At 39.1% G+C, this 12637-nt stretch overlaps 1 protein-coding gene across 5 annotated transcripts in view; it reads right to left on the bottom strand.

The window, feature by feature from the left end:
- Positions 1-12269, bottom strand: part of LOC142371375 (BAR/IMD domain-containing adapter protein 2-like) — a 51081-nt gene extending 38812 nt beyond the window's left edge. For 4 of the 5 annotated variants that reach the window (XM_075454028.1, XM_075454026.1, XM_075454025.1 and 1 more), the window contains exons 1-2: positions 12034-12268; positions 380-455 (exon numbers count right to left, since the gene is read on the bottom strand). In XM_075454028.1, the coding sequence (XP_075310143.1) occupies positions 380-455; positions 12034-12105 (148 nt within the window). In that variant the 5' untranslated portion in view covers positions 12106-12268. Of the gene's footprint in view, positions 1-379; positions 456-12033 lie in introns of all 5 variants that reach the window. The other variant, XM_075454024.1, reaches the window with a different exon arrangement.
- Positions 12270-12637: the final 368 nt, after the last annotated feature.

Genomic DNA, 12637 nt, shown 5'->3' with positions numbered 1-12637 from the left:
GGAAAAATAAAAAATCTTAAAAGGGTAAAGTGCAGTGCTGTACATATCTAGGGTGGAAAAAAAAAAACATCTCTACGCCCATTTTCCTTTGTAAATTTGACTGTTGACAGTGAGTTATCCTCACTTATGCATCATATTAGATTGAGTTTGATCTCTGAATACACAACCATTACAGTGTACAAGACATGACAGAGGCTATGCGCCATGATATGGTCTGAGCACTTTGCATGAAGGTAAATATTTTGCTGTCTTAGTGAGACAAAAAAAAAAAAGCGGAAAGAGGAAAGAAAAAGAGACAGAGTGCTTTTGCTTGGCTGAGTGCCCAAAGCAGCAGTGAAGCAGAGAGAAACAAAAAAGAATGAGAAAAGAAAGGACTTACTGGCGAGGGCCTTCTCATAGCTCTTCCCCATGGCAACAAAGTTTCGTAAGCAAGGGTTGAACTGCTCCATGATGGTCTGAAAGAGAAAACGGGAGACAGTGAGTGAATGGATGTTTCACTTATCATGAGAATGAGGTCAAGAGCACAGAGGACATAGACCTTCTCCATTCTTTCTTTTCTTTTTCTGCCATACATGAATCTCACTGAGGTACAGAAATCTGTCTTTTATAAACACACAAACCAGATAATAGCAACTCGCAGGACTAAAAAGTTGTGCTGCTAATGTCTTGATGTCAGATATGCAAGGCCTTGCAACAGTATTCACCCACTTTGGTCTTACAAGTCTTACAAACTTGAATAAGCTTAAGTATAAACAAAGTAAAAGCAAATATTTTGCACCCCCAAAATGGGTACCTTTTCATAAAGCAATGTTACAAGTTTTAAATTTGACAGGAGCTTCAGGGGGTCTTGGTCATTCAATACCTCACCAGGTTTGTGCCCTTTTTGGTGAAATGCAAATGATCAACAGCCTACCGTATTAGTCTAGGATGTTAATAGTGCTTCAGCTCACCACTGCACTTTATATGATACAAACTGTCAAAAATATATGATAATATCTTCATTTTCACAATAAGAAACATAGATGGTTTTTCAGTTATTGTCAGAGCAGTGCACTGTATATATAAATTCCAAGCTGAGCCAGTCTAAACGCTGAGAATGCAGGATGCTACAATAGTCCCCTCTACTTCTCCTCTACTGTTTCTCTCCTTCCTTCTCTCTTGCTCCACCAGGTCTTATTCCAATTAGCTGGTCCCAAGTCAGATAGTCAGGAATAACCTGAGGACAGGGAGACAACCACAACACTGCAGCAGCAGAAGCAACACAGACCATATACTGCAGGAGAACACTTAATAATCTACTTCTTGCCTGAACCCACACTATGGCAGAATAATATGCAATGTGCCACCAGTGACAACCTGAAGCAACCACTCCAGCTCATTCCTCGCTCTGAATTCAGCACTTGTGCTTTTCTATTCCTCGTGGTGTCTGTCTTGTTTTTAATGAGAGCCAAAAGTTCATTAAAACCATATATCTGTGTGTGTGTCTTTGCAGTATTGTCTGGAGGTGTAGTTTAAGTGGCTTGAGTGCAGCATAATCCACCTACAGAGCAAATATAAATGAGTCAGACACAAGAAATGTTCACAAGTTTATCTTTAACACTAACCTGCCAACAGAAACTATCTGACTGTACTTCCTCATAACTGTGCTAAGATACAAAAAAAATACATGCTCAGGATTGTACTGAACTGATGAATTATAAAAAACCAACACAAAAATAAATTAAAAATTAAAGGGGAAAATTTTTTTTATTTATCACTAATGAAAAGTTTGAATGACTTAACTACACAATAATGTACTAAAAAAAGTCTTTCATTTTTGTTAATTACGCAGAATAGCAGCAAAGAGATAGCAATAACACTCCATTTAAAACTAATAACAGCATGAAAAGAATAGAAAATACCCATGTTAATCATGACTTATTGCGTGACCATTGTTGATCGTCTACAAAAAAAAATAAGTAAACTAAAAATTATTGTTTCTTTTTTATTATTATTTCTTTACCAATCTGACAATATTACTCTCAAATACTTAAAAAAAAAATGTTTTAAATTATTTTATTTAAGCGCCAAAATGTTTGGTCCTCAACGTTGAGAAATGAAGGGGTTATAAAAAAAAAAAAAAAAAAAAAAAAAAAAGCAGGTGTACATAAAGTTTTTTAGAATTTCTTTCAATTCTGGCAGTGGTTTTGCTTGGCTGAAAGCAGAGGTCATGCCTCTATTAGGTTTATCCTGCTCTGTTAACTGGGTCAAAATGTCGTACAAAAAAAGGACTCTCAGCAAGTCCACTGTGCTGTGACTCAGCAGTTCTCAGGAGTACAGCGCTGGAAAATACAATTGTTTTTAAAAATTCAAAGAAAGTGCATACAGTCCAGACTCTTAAGTACACATCTGACTGTTTATTACAGAGAACAATGTGGCAGCTTATTGTTTCCAAAGATATAATGATGTTATGGCATTGCAAGAATTATGAAGTCCTATACCAACAACTTATGTTTAAACCGCTCACTTTATTCAGCACCTGGTTCATGCGTCTTAAAAGGAAAAGAACATAATTGTGGGGAATCCCATCTCATTTACACATGGTGCTTGCACAAAAGGTATCCCCGCACTGTCTGCTTCAGCAGAGAAAAAACACAGCCCTGAGGACCTCCCAGAAGAAATGTTTATTCCCAACAATTTTTCATTCTGCTGGATTCCGATGTAAAAAGGATCTCATTGATGAGGATTAGGCAACCCGAGTATATGCATTACAAGTGCACACATATCAATGCAAGTGTGTGTACTTATGCACACACCTACATTAGCACAAGGGTTTATAATAAAGAGCGGTTGTGTTTCAAAGTGGTGGGAGGATTACATAAAAAAAGTGAGTCCCAATGCGGCAACATTGCAGCACACTCTCCCACTGGAGAGGCCAAAGGTAGCCGACATGAGCCTAGTTGCCTTTTTTTTTTTTTTTTTTTTTAAATATACAAACTGCAAACCCACTCTCTGACCATGGAATGAATACACTGAAACAACTATGGAGCAAATCTATGGCTAAAATTACACAATTCCACACAGATCAAAAGATTATATAAAAGGCAAAAATTACACTGCATTTCACGTGGCCTGCAGTAGAGAGAAGACACTAAGGTGGTCTCTGTCTTCATATCCTGTCATTGTTGCTAAATTTGTCATCCCAGTTCTCTTGTACTACATTTTTACCCTAATTGAGGCAGCTAATTGGGAAATGAGGCCAGGAGACACTTACGGTTGTGTGACATGTTGGGGAAATAAATAGGAAGTGAAAAAGATGATGAATAATGTACTGTATATCATCTACTCCCTTTCAAACACTCTCTGCATCATCTTTCAATTTAAGAATGAATAGAATAAGTAATAAGTCATGGCTGAGAAACAATCTCCTCATTTCCAAAATGAGAGAGCCTATACATTTTGTCATTTTATAGAAAAATACTAAAATGATTCATTTTTTACTTGGGTAAAAAATAAATAAATAAATAAATTAAATTAAAAAAAATCAAAGTAGGCAATTAAAGGATGGGAACAGAAATGTGTCCAGCAAATTCATCCAGTCTCAATGACACCCATTTTGTGCTGCGAGTTGAAACAAAAACAGAAAGAACTCTGGAGTGTGAGCAGAAAGGCTGAAGATAAGAGAACATATTAAGAGGAATAAAATAATTTCTCTCAGCATTCTAATCAAATTCATTTCCCCTCAATGTGAAAGTAGCAATCAAAACAAGGTCAGTGTATCTGAACTAAAGTAGACAAATTCAAATTGGGGAACATTCATACATCACTGTTCATTATGTTCACCCCCGTCTCTCTCATACACACACAGTTACACCTACACACATACAAACATAATAATGACATGCAAAGGGGGCATTCTGAAAGTAACACCGGCTGATTAGAACCAGGGGGAATCATGTGCATAAAAAAAAGCCAGGATACTATCATTTGTTCCTTCATGCCCCCCCCCTCACTGCCTCTTCTAAACAACCTGCCGCAGGCCTGAAAATCCCCAGGATTAGATCAATCATCAAGGCTCCCAATTACCATTTCTGGAGGTACTGTGAGGACCTGTCGGGTAATGAGAGCCAACAAAGGCACCTAAGGTGAAATATGTAATCAGAGAGGAATTTAAAGGAAGTGGATGATGTGTAGATTGACTTATAGCAAACATGCAGCCTTTTCTCAATTGATAAAAAGGAGCTGCAAGTTTAGAGTACGTCTAAACCAGCTAGAGGATGACTGAGACCTACACTATTTTCTGAGCAAATAGTTTGACAGCAGTGTCACCTTTCTAGTTAACCTCGCTAAATGGTGAGGAGCACTGAATCAAGACCAGACATGTCAGGATCAATGTGACTCACCTTTTAGGCAAGACAGTTTCTCAAGGGGAACCTTGTGTTTCACAAGTGACTGCACTAAAAACATGCATTAAACTTCAGTCATTTGATTAAGTTATGTGATTTTAAGAAGGAACTATCTCTACCATTTTTTACATCTGATGTGAAATGAGAAAGGATAAGTTAAAAGCCAAAATAAACAAATACATTCCCAAGAAATGAAGAACTGCATTGAAAGTTAAAAACAAGCTGGATATGCATTTCAAAGCAAATGTATTGCTCTGTATCCCTAAACTATGTACAGTACATTAGTCAGTTCCTGTCAAATAATGCTAGTGTGTCTGCAACATTACCACAATCAGTCCATATATAGGATAACAACATCTGCCCTGAACATAAACATTGCAAATTACAGCATGGATATAGAGCCAAAATCTCAGATTGATGACAACTGCATGACACTGATTGAATTAACAGAGGTTTGGAATTCTGCAGTGCTGCAGCCTGAATGGCTGACTTCATAGTGAGGAGTATGTGTGGTTAAGGTCCATAATAACCTGAAAGGACAAATGTTTTTTTTTTCCAGAAACATCTGGGAAGACCTCCATTGAAACCCCCTGAAAGAGGCAGGGACTTCACCAGGTGAACAGATAAAACAGCTGTCTATACATGCCAAATAGAAGCAACCAATCAGACAAACAACGGAACCAGTCGTTGAATAGGAGCCTTCCTTGTTGATTGTTGTCACACCTAAAGCCCACCTGCATTTACTTGTATAGGATGCCAGTTGTTCCAAACTTTATTAATTTCAGCCACAAACAAATAGCTGGAGCCCAGTAACACTAGCAAACACATTTACCGAAAGGAGCATGTTGTTGTAGATTAATTATGTAAAGCTATGGGATTGAAAGTCAGGGAGTATTAAAAGCATTTGTACATTAAATAAAAGTTTTTCATAGTGAACTTTATTGTATCATATATTAAGTGTATTACTGCAAACTAAGTTTCGGTTTAACTTATTGCGGTGCGTGAGTATACTGCAAAAGCATGAGGCAGTCCTGTTATATGTGATATGTATATCTGGACATTTTGCCAGAGGCCACTCTGGGTCAGACTTTACAGTTGTTTATCTCTGCCATCCTTGGTTCTTCTCCCAAATGAATCAATTCAGCACAAAGGCTTGTCCTAGCTGATCACAAATCGTTTCCTCTTTCTGTCACTACTGATAATTCCCGACTCGTTGCCATATTGGAGAGAAAGCACCCACTTTGGAAAGGTTGCATTCCAAATCTAATTACGTTTCACCAGAAGAATGCTAATTTAATCTTTGAAATCATGTTCAAAAATAGACAAGTCACCGTTTTGACTTGTCCTATTTCCTCTCAACAGATGGTTAAGCAAAAACTAAGAATAGTGGATTTTCAGAGTTTCCTGCAGAATACTTGTATTTTCAATGATTATGAGATGGCAAGCTAGCAGTGGAGCACAAGAAGACAAAAGAGGCTCTATCTAAACTATTTGAAGCAGTAACCCAATTTGTACTGCAAAAAAAAAGCTAAAAGTAAAGTATTAATCCATACTGATTAACAAACATAACCAATTGCATGCTTATTTCAGTGTAAAGTCCATGTATACACTGTGGCAGTTTGCACTGCTTGCATTCCTAATGCTTTACTGATACTGGAGTACACACAGCTTTTGCTTTCAGTGTAAACTAAAAAGCACATCAAATTTGAGAATACCATGTGACTGTTTGCTGCTCCTCCAAATTGTGTCATTGTGTTCAAGCTAGTGAACACTTGTGCTGTTTTGTTCTGGAAGTGTGCATTATTGTACAACATGTCAGTCATGTCAAATATAGACAAGCATAGACAGGAAGACAGACCACGGGGGGGGTTCAAACAACATTACAATGTGCTAAGAAATTCTTTGTTGAAGCTGCAAAAAGTTATATTCCTTGTCTTTCTCTACTGTCACAAATAATGATGTTGCCATGTCATACAAGCAGCCAAAGCTCACTACAATATTGTGATGCAATGTACATAATGCAGTAAGCCTAAAGAAATTATTCCCGTTTGCCATGGGAAAGTTTCAGGGGAAACCCCTGATCAGGGTTGAATTTCCTTTGGGATCAATAATAAAATATTGAATAAAATAACAAATAACCGACTGGACTAGCAGTGGGTGACGGAAACTAGACCTCTGGCAATCCAGTCGAATAAGCGTTATAAAAAGGTAGAAGTTTTTACAGCTACCACTAATGTTTTTGTACCAGGGGTCCGCTTAAGGTATGTAAGAGAAGTGGTTAGAGTATTTACTTTTTTTTTTTCCATATGCAGCAAATGTGTTCTTTTGCACAGTTTAGAAAATATTTTGTTTTTAAAACAGTACTTGGACATCATTTCATATTCAATCACAGCTCTGAGTCCAACAAAACGTGTCTTGTCAAAGAAGAACTAAGAAAACTTAACTGTGAAAGAAGAACACATTTCCATCCCCATAAATCGTAAACAATGTTTTACTAACATTTGCTCAGTTACACACTTCAGTAAAAGGAAAAATGTGTTCATCATTTGTGACAATCATTTATTTACTTGTAATCAGAGGGTGAGTATTAGCTGTGCATACTCTATTCGAACTTGTTCAAGGTCTGCTACAACTCAGTAGCAATGCTCTCTATGGATAAGCACAATGGGTCATCATTGTGAGTATCAGAATTTGTGACAGATCCTCCCACAGATATCCCTGAGACACTGTCATGAGTTTTTCTTTTGCCACACTTAAAGGAAGCACACCTTTGGTTGCATCTTGACAAGATATCAAACCTAATAACTGTTTGAGCTCATAATTGTTTCAAATGGGTCTGAAGATTGAGGAGGAAAATCCAAAGTCACCCCTAAAACAGCTTTTTTTCACCTACTCCTGTTGCACAACAAATAATTTGCTCTCAAGAGACCTCTTATTTACTCTGTTTGCTTTGCTGTCATCTGCAGCAAGTATGACCCCCCTATACACCTCAGCATCACTCAACTAACCTAATACAGACTGTGGTAACTATGGCAACCAAGCACTTTGACCAGAAAAAAAAAAGAACTCAGTACCTTTTTGTGAAGAATAGGAGTGCATTTCTTTGAAATTTTGTCAAAATGTGTTTTAACCCTGAGATTATTTGACTGTTGAATCACAAAAAAATAACAAACAGTTAAGAATTTCATGAAAGTTTCTGTTACTTCACTTGTAGGATGCAGATGATATCAGCCTACTAGTATTTTGCATGGCAATTTCAATGTACTGCGTGAAGTGCCAGTGCTGACTGCCTTCTTGTAACAGTCAGATTTTACCACAGTCTCAAGCAGACAGAAAATCCCGTTTCCGATGCTTAACAAACAAACAAACTCAAAGAGCATTTGGAACTCTTGATTAAGCATCCCACAGGGCCAATATTCTTAACGTAAGTGCGAAGTCCATTTCAATGCAGCATGGAGGAGGGACTGTTTTTCCACTCGCTGTCTTTTCTTCTTTCATAATAATGGCTCTCAGGGAGCTTGCAAGATATGGGACATGTAAATGCATTTTGAATTAAAGAACAATTATAATAATAATAATAATGATAATATGAAAGTGCAACATGCCATAGAACTGAGGCAGCTGCAATAGTCTTTTGTAAAGTTTGGAAGTGTGAGAATGTTCTCAACAAAAGGAAAAAAAAAAAAAGGAAAGGAAGAAAGAAAATCAAACCACGTGGGCATGCAAGCTGAATTGCCTTATTTCTGTACAGTAGCATGGCTGGTATGTGGCTGCCAGCTTACCTCGCCACAAGTGGGTGTAGTGTAGCCAATGCTACCCAAAGTGGCGGCAGTGTAGCCAATGCTACCCAAAGTGGCAGCATCCATCAGGGAAACGTACAGTAACAGCAGCCACAGGCATGTTAACTATTGTCTATGACCCATAAATGTAAGGCCATTGTCCACTGCCACAGCACTTACAAGACTTTTCTGTCTCCGTGCCTTTCTGTCTGTGTGATTACAGTGTCACCCTCTACAGTAATTAGGGACTTCAACAAGGATGTGGACTGTCTCCATCTATTTTCTTCCACCCCCACATAAAAACACACACATTTTTTTTTTTTTTTTTTTAAACAGAACAATGCTAATATGTGTGGTTCTTGTGTCATTTCAGACAGTAGCCATCTTAACAAGGTGATTTCACATTAAGAGTTAGTGTCAGTGACAGCTATGAAGCTTTTTTGCAGTCAGTACACAGTATGCTTGGAATTATCACTGAACATTGCCAGTCTCTGTCCTTGAAAAAGCAATGCCGAGTGAAAAAAATAAAAAATAAAAACAGAGAGAATGTCTCTAAACCATCCGCCCCCAGACGTGCAGAGGAGGTGGGTGTGTGGAGCAATAGTCCTCTCTCTGCATCACAGTCAAAGGCACGGAGAAAAAAAAATCTGCTCTCCACAAGCAGTGAACATTATGATATCCCCTACAGTGCATAATGCAATCATTTCAAGGCACCAGGCGCCAGCAGGCATAAACTTGTTGAAACACAATATTCTGGAGGCAGATGTTCGGGACCTCAAGTCACTATTCACTCCTTTAAATCGCATATAGAATAATTGATGCTCAACGTAGTACTCTTTTAGAAAAAATTAAGGTAAATGAAGCAAGGGATGACATCTTCAAAGTGCCTCCAGACAACTTCTTGTTGGAAGACTACAGGATGAGCAGTGTATATACAGCAGACAAGGCTGGTATGCACAACATCCTTTCTGGGGCTTTTATGAAGCATTTCAAAATCGCCTTGTAATCCATCTCTAAAATTAACATGTACATTTCCAAAAGATTACCATCTCTGTCGCTTTTCCTCCCTCTTGCTTGCCTTTCCTTGGCTCATCACCAACTACAAGACTCTTAGTACAATGACAAGACAGAAACGCATAAAGATAATGGCACATTGTTGCTAAGAGACCACCTGTTCAGATCTCCCACATGAGACTGTGGTACAACTGTAGTTCTCTTATCATCCGAGTATCACTCATGTAAGTGCAGAGAATGTCACAACAGTACTGCAAATGAGAGAGAGACTATAATATAACAAGATGTCTTTTAATCAGACATGCTGCATTTCAGATGAAGATTTCATCAAACAGTGTGTTGCTGCAGTATCAGATTTTATCACAGCCATGGAGAGGATTTTGCAACCAGAGAGAATAGTAAATCACACTTGATCCAGTTAACATCAAACAACTACTTTGGCTTTAACAGTCATTTAAGAAAATGGCTTCCACTGTTTTCCAGGCTATGTTGACATTTGGGGAGTGGTGTTGATGGGAAAATGATTGGTGTCTTGAGGGCTGGTAGAGATGAGCCACACCCTTCTATTCCTTTACCTGGCAGGGTGTGTTTAAAAGATGCATCACACAGAAAGCACAACACTTCCTATGACGAAGACTGGGCAAATACAAGTAAAAAGTTACATTGCTCTACAGGGTGTGTTCAGCCACTGCTTTCATGCAACCTTCCAGTACATCTACTGTAATCATCAATTCAGTTTAATTCAGGCAAAGTTGAATGCAGTCAACCTAAGTGTTTGACTGAATTAACAGACGCCCCTATTATTCTTCAGCTTCTACTCTGACTAATCTATTTGCTCACTTTAAGCAAGCCAGGTCAGCGCTCAGACTTCATCCATCCACATGCTAAGAGGCTTGACCCAAAGCACCACCCTCCTCAGACATGGCCAGCTGGTGGAGATGGCAGCAGTGCAGACACACACCAACACTGAGTGTCACTCTTAAGTATCCGTCTCGTTCTGTCAGCATGGCGATAACTAGATGCCAATCGCCATGTCTGGAGCTGCCTGTCTATGTGAGGAAGGAGAATTTGAGTGAGTCACAGAGGATCACGTAAAGATTGCTGGGTTTACAGGGCTGACTCCCCTGTTGATTAAGATCATTTCAGAAAACTAAGGAGTGTCTGTGGCCTTTACCAAAGGAACAACACTCACAGTGAGATTCAGAAGCCCCAGTCTCGCCCTCACTGTCTACAGTTCCAGTCTTGTTAAACACACACTCACCTGGGCTAACATGAGTCACAGCAGGATAGTTGCCCCCCTAATTTCCCTTATGATTACTCAGTATCTTCCCAGCTGCTGGCTGCAGTGACTTACAAGCTGCCATGTGTTTTCAAATCTCCTCTTCCTCAAGAGACATTTTTTTTTGCGTAGACAGCAGACAGAAAATTATACACAAATATTCAGATGTGCATACTGTAGAGTTATAGCAGCCAGACACAGTTGTAGAAATGAAAGTTAAGTTCCACACAAAAGCTCAGTACTGGGGTGCTTATTACAACTGGAGATGCATAGAATTACTATTGAAGCATACAAAAAAGTTTTTTTATGCTTTAGTGTAGAAAGCATATTTGCGAAGTAAGCAGTGCAGTACACAATGCTCGCTGACCTTCTAGCTTTTGCCAGTGGGTCAGATCCCGAGTGTGGAGGAGGGACTCCCTACTCCCCTGCCCAGCTGCGTTCCTGGCTGTCAGGGTTCTGACAGGGTGCCTTCTCCCCAGAGACTGAGGCTCACTGCAGGGTTTGCACTTCATTGAACAAAACCATCTACATAGCAACCGGTCCTCAACTTTTTGGATTTTTGGATTCAGACTCCTGCAAAGTATTTATGCTGCTTGACCCAGATTAATAGATGTTAACACTGTGAAAAATCCCGACATTGTGTAACATCATATTCACAATGAGGAAGACACACTCATGGCTGCCAGACCAGTTCAGAACAGATATAGTGACATAAATTCCCAATGGAGAGCAGTAAATGATTAACCCCAACCCACTTCTTTGGGGCTGTCTGTCCCCAGTGGAGACCTCTGGTTTGGAGTGCAGGGGCAACTAGGTAGATGAAAATTAACATTTAAGTTGTGTTAGTAATGTTCATTCAGTCAATCAGAGACTGAAACATTGCAAAGACAAAAAAACAAAGCCTGCCCTCAGCTCTAATGAATTATATATAATTCACAATTAGTTCTGAAAAAAGCGGGTTTTGGATAAGGATAGCTGCCCTAAGTACAGCCGGAGACAAAACTGAAAAACACATGCATCTTTCCTAATAGTGAGGATTAACGACTGCATGCAAAGCCAATACAGGTTCCTAGGAAAACAGGTTCCGGACAAATGTGCACTTGTTGGAACAGAGAGACTTAACGTCTTGCCAAAAACTATCTACAGGAATGCAGTATGTTCCTATTTCAACAACTAAGCGAGATAGATTATCTGGTTTCCTGGGAATAGCCTGAACTAATAGTCAGCACTAACCCAAGGACTAATTCAACAGGCCTGCATGAAGGAACAGACCGAGAGAGTGACACTGATTTGGCAATTTAAGCTGAAAGGTGTCGCGCGAAGGTACTTATGAACCGTGGTGTGGCGGAATATTATGTTTAGGTAGGGCACGGAGTTTTAGGTCGACTAGCAAGTGTTAAAAAATTAATAAATAAATAAAATATTGAGCTTTTTTGCCTCTCCCAAAAGAGAATAATGAAGGGAGTGGGAGGTGTGTAGGGGAGTAGGGGGGGTTGGAATTTTGCACAGATATGCTGTATATCGAACAGCTAAAATCATATGCATTTCTAAACTTTATTTATCAGTTGAACCTTACCTTATAGACATTTTCCGTCAAGCGGTGAACCTCGTCGGTGCGAGACATGGTAAAATCTTCAGCCAGGACCATAAACGTGTTTGTCGTTGAAACGTTTATCCGCGTAAAAAAGGAGAACACCGGTAGAAAGACACAAGTTTGATCAAACAAAGAGCGAGAAACGCGACACCAAGCGTGAGGCTGCGCACCCGAAACCAACAAACTAAACACCCACTAAACACACCTTCTGTCTCCAGCTGGTAGTCCGCTGCTGCCTTCAGGGACAGCCGGAGAGCTCTGTTTTTCGCAACTCAAAGCTGACGTAGGGTGTAATCAAGAAGGCTGCATTCAAATTACAGAGAGAATGCTGTGAAAAAATATAACTTGCTTGTAAAATGTAATTTACGCTCTTTATGAACAGACAGTAAACGATATGATCGAAAGGGCTAAGTTACAATAACAGTCAGATATAAGCCTGTCCTTTGGGCTCTTTTGAATTCCTTATATCCTACAGCATTGGAATGCAGCATTATCTTGTCAAAGTTTAGCTTTGGGGCCCGCCCCCTTGTTCTTTTTTTTTTTTTTTTTTTTTTTTTTTTTTAACCAATGGAGCATCACCATTTCC

This window comes from Odontesthes bonariensis, chromosome 21 (assembly GCF_027942865.1).
Source record: "Odontesthes bonariensis isolate fOdoBon6 chromosome 21, fOdoBon6.hap1, whole genome shotgun sequence".
Taxonomy (NCBI): domain Eukaryota; kingdom Metazoa; phylum Chordata; class Actinopteri; order Atheriniformes; family Atherinopsidae; genus Odontesthes; species Odontesthes bonariensis.
The sequence above is the reverse complement of the archived record's forward strand: the minus strand, read 5'-3'. Positions and strand labels throughout refer to the sequence as shown.